The sequence below is a fragment of the Falco naumanni genome, chromosome 10 (assembly GCF_017639655.2).
Source record: "Falco naumanni isolate bFalNau1 chromosome 10, bFalNau1.pat, whole genome shotgun sequence".
NCBI lineage: Eukaryota > Metazoa > Chordata > Aves > Falconiformes > Falconidae > Falco > Falco naumanni.
Window position 1 is genome coordinate 12,531,838 of NC_054063.1, and position 12,639 is coordinate 12,544,476.

At 38.9% G+C, this 12,639-nt stretch overlaps 2 protein-coding genes across 4 annotated transcripts in view; one reads left to right on the plus strand and one right to left on the minus strand.

Moving 5' to 3' along the window:
* Positions 1-12,213, plus strand: part of IMMP1L (inner mitochondrial membrane peptidase subunit 1) — a 36,511-nt gene extending 24,298 nt beyond the window's left edge. For both annotated transcript variants that reach the window (XM_040607884.1, XM_040607885.1), the window contains 2 exons: positions 7,140-7,250; positions 12,049-12,213. In XM_040607884.1, coding sequence (XP_040463818.1) covers positions 7,140-7,250; positions 12,049-12,117 — 180 coding nt within the window. In that variant the 3' untranslated portion in view covers positions 12,118-12,213. The remainder of the gene's footprint in view (positions 1-7,139; positions 7,251-12,048) is intronic.
* The window catches only part of DNAJC24 (DnaJ heat shock protein family (Hsp40) member C24), a 42,701-nt gene continuing 38,156 nt past the window's right edge, over positions 8,095-12,639 (minus strand). Inside the window, exon 6 of one of the 2 annotated variants that reach the window (XM_040607887.1) lies at positions 8,095-9,977. The gene's annotated coding sequence lies outside the window, so the exon portion shown is untranslated. Of the gene's footprint in view, positions 11,893-12,639 lie in introns of both variants that reach the window. The other variant, XM_040607886.1, reaches the window with a different exon arrangement.

A 12,639-nucleotide genomic window follows, 5' to 3' on the forward strand; every position in this document is an offset into this window, starting at 1 on the left:
ACTGAAGATTTTGAACACAAGTTTTATCCTGCCTGTATCTTCTTCATGTCAGAATGGAGGGAAAAAAATGAAATAGGTCCTTCTCTATACGTACTATGTAAGGCTAGGCTTAAATGATGAGACGGTGCAGAGCTGAGGCCTCAGACTGATGAGCAGAGGTTCAGGTCTCTCCTGATGGAGCTGGTGGATGATGTTTTGAAGATTTCTTCCCCCTGCCCAGAGTATTTATCGGCAATTGTTGCTACCAGGCTTATTAGCTGGATCACTCTGTACACGTATGCCTTGGCCAGGACATGCCAGCGGTGGTAACAGGGTTTGGGTTTTAACTGGGAAGTTCCAGTTGCGGGTTGAACCTGTGGGTTTTTTGTACTCAAACCTATACTTAAGGGTGACCCGGTTACATCATCTGTTTTCTAGGGAAGAAAAGCATCAAATCCTTCTTAATGACTGCTGTGAGAAAAGTCTGTGTAACCTGCTACGTAATCTTTGCTGGATTTGTAATCAGTATTTTCTTCCAAAATATCAATCTTCTGTAAATCAAGGAAGCTAATAATAGTCTGGACTGATGAATCACAGAAATATTCTGATTTTTTTCCCAGGAGTTCCTAACTGTAGCTAGGAGATTTGTTTTGAAAGTTTTGGCCTATGAACATCTATAAAATATGAACATTTCAAAACTGTATTGGATTAACAAGCTAATATATTTTTTCACTCTTTAAAGCAAAATGATTTTGTTTTCAAAAGAGAACCATTGTTTTAATGCAAAGAGGGAAGAAAGCATGTGCAACATCTGTGCATTATTCTTCATGACAGTAATATGTGCTCATAGTTTTTATTCTATTACTTTTAATTTTAGCTGATAATGTTTTTAGAAAAGGAACATTGGCTAATAATTTAAATTGAGGGTTGCAGCTAGAGATTTTTAAAATTGAATATATAGCTTTTCAGGCTGATTCAGATCAGCGTATTTAATATACTCCAGATCTGAATATTAAAGGAGAATATCTATAGACGTAAAGTAAACAATGCATGCAAGCGTTTGAATTATTATTTAACACATTTGGAGAATCCTGCGATAGCCCCAAAGTGGTAACAGAAAGCATGTTTTGTCATCATTTGACTGGCATAGCTATTTCTGACATGAAAATTCTGTGCCCTTTCCCATACAGAAGGGAGTGCAGTGATCAAACCCTTTGAGTTCCAAGTAAGCAAGCTTGGGGACAGCGGTAGCTATTTGTGCATTACACAAAATTTAGAAGGAGCAACAATGGTTTAGAAACCAGCATTCAAATAACCTATGAATGCTTCCACAGATTACTGTAAAATCTTCCCCCAATCTTTATTGAAGATCAATGCTCATCTGGTATGCTTGTGTGATAGAAAAAAGTCTTACAAATTCAAATCTAAGTTAATATACTTTTAGTTTCCTTGTAGTCCATGAGTTAACACTGCTACCATTTAAGGTTATGTGATTTTAATATTTGTTAATAATTCATTTCAAAACCTAAAGATAGACAAGTCTTCATATCATTCCTTTTTATAAATTTTCTATTAAAACAGCCAGTGACTTAAGATAGAGAATGAATTAATAATATAAATATTTAATCACAGTGGATTTCATTTGAGTAAAAACCTGTTAGTGTTTCATTGTCGTCTTTCTCATAATAATCTGGACCGAGGTCATAATGTATTCTTTTTAATATGTGTATTTAAACAAACCGGGACAAGCACATTGTCTTATTCATAAGCAGCTCAAACTGTTCAATAAGTAAAAGGAAAACGCTAAACCTTATGGAAGTGCCTGTGAATTTAAGGTAAATTCATTCTGTCATACACTTCTAAGAAGTATTAAATTCCAGCCTTTTACCTAGAAGCTGTTGATTTAAGATCTGCTCTGCTGTTAGAGTTCTGATGTGGTTGCTACCATTTCATAGCTTGCTTCAGCATGAGAAAGGAAATGTAAATGCTTATGCTGATTTTGAAAACATTGAGCTAATTAATGTTGGGTTTTATATAGATGGCAATCTTAATCTGAACGTTTATGATAAGTCTACAGAAACAGTGCCTACAGCAAGTGGATCATTAAAAAAAGGGTATCTGCTAAGCATTATTCACTCTTGGTTCTGAATTAATAAATAAAGGATTAAGGAATAGTTATGTGAGACTTTAAGTATAGAGCGATAAAACAAACTCCTACATTTCTATGGTGTATATTTTATCCTAACTAGATGCAATTTACTTAAATAAGGCAATTTAATCAGTATTTAGTAAATTTGTCATTTGATATTGTAGATTCTTTCATCATATTTCACTTTAATCAAGAAAGGTAACACCTGTGGTTTATTCACAAAAGCTTCTTTTGTTCAATGAGCACCCGCAGGCCATGAAGCAATTACATTTGTTGCTTGTACCAAACTAGGAGGCACTTAAATAGACCTTAGTAGGGATAGATGAGAACTTGCAGACTTTATTCTTTTGTCCAGCACTGAAATTAGTTCTTATCATAGCTCAAGAAGGAAGCCTCTGCACTGAAAAGAAAAGATGGGAATGATTTAAAGTTCTTCTTAAGTTTGAAACTTTGATATTGCTGGAGGTGATGTGAATACCTGTGACCTTATGAAAGTTCAAACTTCATCTGCTCCCACCCAGCTGATTGTACATGCTGATGCCCTTTGACAAACACAGACTGCTTGGAATTCCAAAAGGAGAGACTGCAAGATATTAATGTTTATAATTCCCCATTTATTTAATAAACCCCCCAATTTTCTCCATCTCTAGTACCCACCCCCCACCCTCCAAGTACCCCAAAATCACAAACCAAAAAAACCAACCCAAACCACAAAAGCCCATTTTCATTTAGTTGAGTTTGGGGATATTTTTGAGGCAGATAATTTAATCTGTTAATCTTACTCGCAGTAAGTGGTTTTCTAGTGCGCCAGTTAATGCAGCACAGGCATCTCATCTCTTAAAGCTGGTGAGATTACTCAAAGAACAAAGTTTGGCGTCAGACCAAAAGAATAAAATCCTTTGTTGATCCCCCCCTGCCCATTTATGTAAATTAACGTTTTATGCTAATAAGTATGCATAAATACCTGACCTATACTTCAGTTTTGCCACTTTAACTATCCCACAAAGTAACAACAGCCCTGCAAAGGTAGCCAGTTTGCTGCAGTGAAAGATGCTTATTTATCTGAGCTGGAACAGAATAAGCCACCGCCACAAACTCGGTTGTTCTCTAAATTATAATCTTGCCCTTCTGGTCTATCAGCTCCTGTACTGGAGCCCTCGGAGCCTTGGAAAGGAGAAGGGGGAAGAGTCATGTGTCTGCTCGGTGTCTTGTATTCTCATGCATATAAACTGCACCTCAGATAACTGGTTCTGCCTGAGAACTGCTGTTCCTTGGAAATAAATCCTCAGATAATCTGCACAAGACCAGAGGCACAAGGATTGATGAGGCAGAGGCAGTAATCTGCAGGCGATCGGAGGCAGTGTGTTTTCGCGCGAGCTTGCCCTGCTGTGGAATGGCTGGTTTTGCCTGTGACCCACTAGTCAGTTGTGTGAAAAATCAGTTGCTGGGCTTGTGAGACTTTCGCATCTTAGTTCTGGGCTGTGTGTAAGGGAAAACTGAAACGCTGCCTAGCCTAAGTCAAATGTTTCTGGCATTCTTGTCAATATAGTAACCGTGATTTCAGTTGTTCTGCTTAGATACAATTCATTTTGCCCAAGAGGTCCGTGGTCCATGGCCTGTAGATACCAAAATGCAGCCTTGTGAATTGTCAAGCAAGTGGCTTTCCCGTTGCCCTGGGTTTTTTGGCAATAGCAGCCTATCGGTGCGTAATTAATATATTCTTACTAAAAATACAAGTTTCCAAGTTATTTTTTTTCTTTGTTAAAAGTGTATCTTATTCGCGGCTACTGTGCTTGCATAGCTTTGAGGTATTTCAGATTGGGTTCTGATTCTGCAAAAGCTGATACTCAAAGTTAACTTTATTCGATGTGAGTAATCCTACTGACATCAGCTATGTGGTCCAGAAATAGCTTGGTGCATAAACCCCTGAAGGATTCTGGCTGTAGCCTTTATTTCAAAGGGGTGTAAACAACTTCCCCCCCCCCCCCCCCCCCCCTTTTTTTTTATTAATGATTACGGCCTGTCACTGGTACTTGGTTTTACATTTTCATGTAATTCACGTGATTTTCATCGCTTGTCCTAATCCTAGGTTGTAGTGAACTGCCTACATGATGGACAGGCACCATACAAAGGTATTACACCAGGTAAATCGTCCGTTGTGGCAGTACTCTGAATGACAAATCCAGAGGTATAGGGTCCTGTCGTACCTGCCGTGGAGAACTAGGCAAGTTAGCCAAAGTGGTGAATTTCAGGATGCAGGAATATACATTTTTGCAGATGTTCTGACTGGAATGCAAACTATGGATATCTCATCTAGACAAGTAGTTGTTAGTGGTAGTAGAAGTAGTAAGTGATATGCCACATCTGGCAAAAGCAATTTATTTTTTATACTTCTGGAGCATGGAAGAAAGATGGGAAGGTCTGGAAGTGTTTGGATATGCTTGTGTTTCCCTTATGAACTGGGGAAAGTGAGAAAGCCTGGGAAGCAGTAAAGTAGAAGGGGAGCTGGTAGCATCTTGTGTGTGAAACAGTAGCACATTGCAAGAAGTGACACTTTTTCAGAGATGTGAAATGTTAACGTGGGTTTGCTTTTTTCATTTCATTTAAAAACCCTTCCTTTCCTAGTAATTCATGCTTCTCCTTTTTGTGGATTTGCTGAGATAAGTCTTTCAAAATGAGAGTAGTTTGAGGTATGGCTTGTAATTCTGGTAGATGCTGGACAGGGCAGTTTGCACCAGAAAGGTCCGAATGCTGCTTTGCGCTGTAACGTGCACCTGAAAACCAAACTCGGGTAAGATGTGGACACAGTGAATGCTTTAGGTGGGTGCACTGGAAATAAGTGAAGATGAGTATGTCGCTAACCTAACAATTCCTGTCGGCCATTCTAAATAGGCTGTATACCACAGAATTTTTGAGGAAAATAGGAACGTTGGTACATTCTTAAATAGAAACCTGTCAAAAACATGTCTGCGTGTGCTGAGGTGTATATTCTATACAGGTCACTTGACTCCGCATAGAATTTTTTAAAATGTATTTATTCTAAATTGACTTCTGGTTGGTTATTTTGTTTGGGAAGTTGCTTGGGTAGGAGGAGGGCCAAAGTCATTTAGCTGGAATCAACTGGCCTTCCCAGAGAAAGCGCTTCCATGCACATGGCCAGCAATCTCCTGAGCCTACAGGAACACAGGCAGCAGGCAAGATGCATATGGAATTCCTGTACTGAAAGACTGGGAGAACAAGAAGTAAAGGACCTTGACAGAACTAGAAGATCACTTTAAAACAAATGAAGTGGCACTCCTTAAACAGGAGACTGTGGAAGGAGACGGTATCAGTAGGTTTCAAAAGGGTTTAATCTACCACTCCACATCTCTATTCTAAAATGATAGGGCAAGGTTGTGTGCCCTCCGGCATGCCTGCAGCGCCTGTCCTGGGTACTAAAGGAATACAAGGGGGTGGCTGGGAGAAGATGGCCAAGCTCACAAATGCCTTCCATGGCAAGTATCTCTCCTTGCCACTGTTGGAGGCAAACCGTTGGCTCTTGCTCCATTGCTTATCTATTTGCCACAGCTCAACAAAAGGACTCTGGGGTGGCACCCTGTCCTCAGAGCCCCGGCTGGTCACTGGCAGGTGGGAGCATGGCTGAGCAAGAGCCCAAAAGGCTTCTTAAAGGTAAGGGTCTCCCAGTACATGTTACCTGGCCGGATACTTCTAAGTACCAACAATTACACTTCAGCTGCATTTTCATCAAATGTTTGGCTGGGGGACCTGGTTCTATTCTTTACATCCAGACTTTACTACTATAGCAGCATTTTATTTTTAGTCTGTTATCCTTGAATTCTGTAGACTATAGTATTTACGAGTCCATTATTTCTAAAACATCTATGTTTATACTGCTCAAACTCTGCATTTCACGTGAAGTTGTTTTTTTTTTTTTAATTTCTGTAACTTTTTTCTCTGAATTGTGGGCACAGTAATGTTTCAAGGGAAAATGTACGTTAACGTAAAGTCCACATTAAGTATTATCTAGATTACATTGCCATCTTTAAATTTTAAGTCTGGTGTAGAATTTTTAGAAACAAAAACAGATTAGAAAAATAATTAAATATTTCATTTGGTAACTTGTAGCAGGTTATTTATATCTGAAATGTTTTTTAGCAAAATGTATCAAAATACTATTGTATATTCCAAGTGGAAATCTCAGTTTAAGACTTACAGGAGCAACTTTTTCATATATGAAAGCGTTATACTCTCATTAAGGTAACTAATACAGCTCTGTTGCTATTTCTCATTTTGTCATTGAGTCGGTGAATGCCACGAATGTATGGTATGTAATATAGTTAATGCATAATATATATAGGCAATGAAAGGTCTTTGTCATATAGTGTAAGGTCACCATCATTAATTTTCAAATTATAAAAAGGGATTTGCTGTTTTGTGATCATCATTATTGCAATATAATGTGTTGTGGATTCTGCCTACACATAGAATGAACTGTGATCTTAATTAGAACTTTGACAAGCCTACTCCGATAAAATGATGAGATTATTCGTAATTGATGTCACAATCAATTACCAGTTAGTTCATCATGAATCTACTAACAGGTCTAGCCTTGGTGCTGGCCCCAGGATGTTGATGAGTGTGTGGCTGCCCTGTTCATGCTGTTACTGCGACAGGAGGGCAGATTTTCAGTCAACATCCTAATGACCTCTTTTGAAGTCTATTAAATTAATGACCCTGTCACATTGGTCTAACCTCTTACATCTTCATTTTGGATTTTTTGTTGCAAACCACTGGTTTTTGAGCACAAGATAGAACAGATACTTTGGAGCTTTCCTCCTCGACCCTCCAAATCTGGCACTGTGTCTTAATAGATTCAATAAAAAATTAGTTCAGGATACAGTCATGAAGTACAGAACACAGAAATCAGGAAATACCTTGTAAAGCAAGCGATGCTTAATACCATTCTATTCTGTTTTCTTTCTTTTTACATTTCAATCTTGCTTAATCATAGGTGCCTAAAGGACATGTTTGGTTAGAAGGTGATAATCTCAGGAATTCTACAGATTCCAGGTGCTACGGACCTGTTCCTTATGGACTGATAAGAGGACGCATTTGTTTTAAGGTATATATGTATTTATATATAGTTGCACTAATACATTTTTAATGCCTGCATGTTGGATATTAATAGTTGCCTCATTAACTGTCTGGCCAAAGCAGATGTACAGGAAAGCCTGAACACACCAGCCACTTGCTGTAAAAGGATAATTCTACCACGGTGGGGTTTGCTGAGGGAGGACTTGTTTTTTGAGGAGCACTCTTTGAGCAGTCACTGCCTCAGAAAGCTGAATTAATTATTTTTCAAGCAAATCCCAACCTAATCAAACCACAAACACACACACACACATATGCTGCATAGATATACATTCTATCCTTAATTTGATTCTAGCCTCTGCAAAATGGTAGGAAAGGGCAGCTGAAGCATGGTTCCATAGATTAAAAAAATAATATATGAAGGAAAAGGTTATCTTTCTAGGACTTGCATACATACTTTAGACATCTAGACTGGCCTTGCTGCTTTTTAAACGTAAGTGTGTGAAAAAGCCTTAACATAAAGTCAGATCTGTGCCACCATAATTGTCTGCCACATTTTTATTTAAAAAAAATGCTTTGCATTAATATTGTGTTGTATTAGTATTGTGTTGTTCCTTCTTCTGTTTCAACAATTCCACAGCTTTATTTCACACTAAATTACTTTTTCATATTATCTGCATTATTAATTTACTCATTTACCAAAAAGAAGAAACTGCACAATTTCCTCTCCGTAAAAAGTTTAAGAAACAAAGGAATATGCATTATAGACTTATGCAACAGCTTTTAGAAAGCTAGATTTAAAGTGGTGCCGTTCAGAACAATAAAAAAGGTTTTGAAAACTGTTTTCCATATATTTCAGCACACCCACAAAACCATAATTTAGCACAGCTGTATTACATGCACAGGGAAGATTAAATCTTTCCAATGTAACAAAGTTTTATATACTTAATTTACAGTTTTTATGAACACAACGTAGGACTTTTTAAAAAAACCTTGCAGCTATCGACCATAATCACCAATTGCTTACTAAACCTCAACTAACATGTCCCCCTCAGCCCCACCACCAAGTTTTGTCTGACCTGTTTGTTCTGGACAGCATTTGCTTTGAGTTCTTCCCTAGTGTTTACTGAGTGCTGTCTGTTCCTTCTCTGTATTGTTTGCCTTACCATGTACACCACAGCAAAAATACTGATTCTAAATAGGGCTATTTTTATGACCCAAGTTTTTTAGCTTGGATTATTAACTGCTAACATATAAGTGATGCTAATATGCTGACAGCCTTCCTAATAAGAATGGAGTGTTAATAATCAGATTGAAAAAAAAATTCTCCAACTGCTGTTTACTCCTTTAAGGAGACTGAAGCAAATAATGTATATAATAAGAGCCTATGTATATGGGCAGCCATAATTATTCAGTTTCTCCCCACAGCAATAAATTTGTGTCTAGCTTGTACTCCAACAAGGAAGGTGTTTGAGAGACTTTAATGAAGTAACTGAGAGGGCTGAACCCTCAATTTAGCAAGCAGTAAACTCTGTAAAATGAATAGAATTTACACACAGATACTACATATGGAAAGAAGTACTTTAGGACTCCAGAATATTGTCTGTTTAAAAAGATAGTATACAATCACTTGATACTTAATCAAAATAATTATTCAACCAAATTTTACAGCAGTTGTTTTATGATGGTGCGTAGAGTAGTGATTATTAACATTTTAATGAGATTTAAGTATATGGTGCCTAACAAAAGCAAAAATGGGTTTATTCTTCAAATGAGTGTTTACAGTTTGGGTTGTTTATGGTAATTCACATTAGAATACAGTGATCTTGCTATTGTGTGTTGCCGTTGAACGTTACGGTGAAAGACAGCAGAATACAGCCAGTCCGCATGGTGGTAGCTAATTAGTTAGACCACTGGCCAAGAAACCTATGTATGCTTTGTGATGTAGTCTGCTAGGGCCTTGGCTTGTCTTTCACGGAAAAATCTTTTACTGCCTTGAGAATGGAAGCTTACGTGGCTTTATCTTAAAGTGGATTTTGAAAAAGCAGATGTGACAGTGCCTTTCAGTGCTGTTACATTTTTAATAATGGATGCAAACCCCCAAATCATTTGGAAGTAATGGATTTCAACAGAAGAGAGTGAGCTTGCACCATGTTTGTTTAGGCAACCTATTGCTGGCAAAACAGAGATGTTAATTCTCTCTGTAGCTTATCTGTGAAGTTTAGACCTAAGGTTCTCAGTCAGTGTTGGTGTACCGGTTTTTAACCCATACAGAAATAAAGATACATGATTATATTTGCCCTTTTTCTCCCTGCTACCATATCAGCTGCCACTCCGCGAGACAAGCTCAATCCGTAAAAAAGCCACTGAACTCAAAGTAGCTGCAAACTCAGTAAAAGCCTAGGGAATCCCACTGTGACAGAACTCGTGCTTCATCCCGTCCTAGGTAGGATATCCTGTGCGTCCCCCGGACTTAGGCTCCATGTCAAAACTAGACCTGTAGCGTATCTTCAAAAGAGCTAGTTAGCCCCATTTATCCCCCATCCATCAGATCAAATCTATGTAGGCCAAACCGAGGAGGGCAAGGGGAAGTAGCTGCTAATTGGGATAGCCAGTCTGAACGAACAAGTCACAGTCAACTTCTGTTGTAACTTTAAAAGACTTGGGAATTCCTACACACAGTGGCGTGCCTTTGTTTCACAGAGAGGGCTTGTTCCATCTTGTTTCCAACCATGAGTATTGTTTCTCACATTCTTTCCTGCAGACAGATTAGATAAAACATCATTTTCATTCTGACGCTTCCACTGAGATTACAGTGATGAATTCGAAACTAAATTGTCAAAACAATATTTAAAACAAAGTTGTTACTTCCACTGAAAGACAGTCAAGTTGCGATAGGTATGATTTCAGTTGCTTGAAATGAGATTTGTGCTATAGTGAATGGCCTAAGAAACTTCCTTCTCCAGGCTTTTGCATAGCTCGGATTTGTAACATGGGGTACTCCTATTCCCTTCTACTCCTGTTTGCCTTTGAGGCCAAACAACGACTTGACACCCAGCCTGCAGTCAGCACAGGCCCTCTGGAGAGCCTTGAATTCCGTAGCTTTACTTCTAACCAAGATCACAGATATCCTTCTGTTGTTGGTTCATCTCTATGTATTTGCGTGGAACTTAAAATCGCTTGCTGGCTAATGACACACAGAGATAGGACGTTACCTCTGTGTATTTCTGTGTATCAGCAGATGTTCCTCACGCTCTTCCCTAACTGCAGGTGCCAAAAGAGACATGTATTTTCCAAGATACTTGCGTAAGAGAGCTTTGAGCCTTTTTCACATCCACAGAACTTGAGGTCCTGGGAATGGCTCATCCTTCTGTCTTCCCGAGGGCCCAGGCACAATCCCACTACGGCAGCTCAGCACAGTGCTGCCAGGAGGCCTGGCAGAGGCAAGTCTAGGGAGCTTCTAGCAGCCTATGGTCCTAGTCTAGCAGTACGTTGATGCTGTGTCTTGCTAGGCCCATCCTTAACTGCCTGTGCCTCTTCTGTCCTTGTCTTCAGTGCTGGGGACAAGTCATGGGCTTTGAAATATTGGACCTTGGCACTATGCTTCCTTCTTGAAACTGAGAAAATTACTTTTTCACTCCACACAGAAAGCAGCAAAGGCTCCTTCTGTGCTGTGGCTGTTCCATGAGCTCAGTTAGAGAGTAGTAATTGCTGTTCCTGGAAGGTGACTTCATACCTTCCTTGAGATCAAATTCTAAGGAAAAACGAGGAAGATAAACATCATACTGGCAGATGCTTTGGGAACAAGGTAGTGCATCATTTCTCTTCTAGGTGGCTTCCTCTTCAGCAGGGGCTGTGAGATTTTTAGGGGATTAGAGCCACAGAGGGCATTTGCTCTTCAACATCATCTCTTTCTCTTCTTCCTGCTGATCCCCTCGTGCCATCTTTGAAAGAATGTGTTGTGAAGAGACACAGGCAGTCAAGGGAGACAAAGGACAAAGTGTAAAAGAATGTCCTTGATTCCCTGTTACTTTTTTTTTTTTTGGCATCCAAGACCAGCCTACATGTAATTAAGTGAATGTTCAGAGCAAAGTACTCCTGGGAGCATTCAGTAGTATGAACAGCTATATAGTTAATTTCTGGAGAGAAAATTTTTTCTTACTGGTGAACATCATTCTCTGACACTTGTGCTTGTACCTCGTCATGATCTGTGCTCCTTCCTTTTCTGCGGAGGAGCTGCTTGGCTGAGAGCCCCAGCTGGTGGCAGACGCTCCACCCCTTTATGCCTATTTGCATGGTATAAGCTTACCTATAAGCCTATAGATTTTTTTCCAAGGTTTGGTGTTTGCAGTTCAAATGCCCATCTTGAAAACACAAATGTACACCTCATGTAACTTCTTTCAGTGGGAGGTAATGTTCGTGGTATTCTTTCTTCTCTGAGATGGATCAAAAATACATACTTTGTCTTTTAAGTTGTTAAGAAGTTTACAAGCTAGAAAACTTGGAATTTGAAAGATATTTTCTAGGAATGCATTTATTTCCAAGGCTGGAAAAAAAAATGTATGTAATTTTTGAGGCTCTCCATAGCAAAGCATGCTGTATATAAATTAGTGTTGTCTCTGGCCACTTTGTTGGAGAATGATGATTTCTCCAATATCTAGAATTTATTACTCCTAGTAAAAGAAACACAGAGGTGAGAAAAGTTCATGTACCCTGTCAACCAAAGAGCTAAAAAATTACGCAGTTTATGAAACAATTGCAATAACAAATGAAAATACTAAACTTTGAGTTGTGATTAAAATCTCTGGTAACTGTACTTTATTTTACAGATATGGCCTCTGAATGACTTTGGATTTCTACGTGCAAGCCCCAATGGCCATAGATTTCTTGATGATTGAACGATTTAAGTGACTATTGCCAGCTTTCATAACATTTTCTACTAAAACCAATGGAACTATTTTTATTTAGAATAAACAGAAGTATTACTTGACAAAGATGTCTGTTTCTGAGATTACACCTAACTTGAAAGTGGGAATGATATACTGCTGTCATCTACAAATATGAGGCGCCTATTACTCTGTTTCCTCTGGCTGTTCACAGTAAGTGCTTGGATTTATTAGAAGGTTTTGGGTTTTACTACAAGCCAAGGTGCGCATTTAACAAGGGATGAAGAAGGCGCAATGCACTACTATGTTGTCACACATTCAGAGCCACATGTAGGCTGTACTTACTAATGTGGGCAGTGTGGCATGCTAGGACTGGAACTGAAAACAGTAACAGTGGGGTGCTGGATCTGCTAGTCACTTGTGTTTTGTAGGGTTCTCCTTAAACTGGCTCTAGTTTGGCCCAGTGGACTGTATGCCTAGTAGGGGCTGGAGCACAGCAGCCTGGTTAATTTTGATCTAAGGAATGAAGACTGC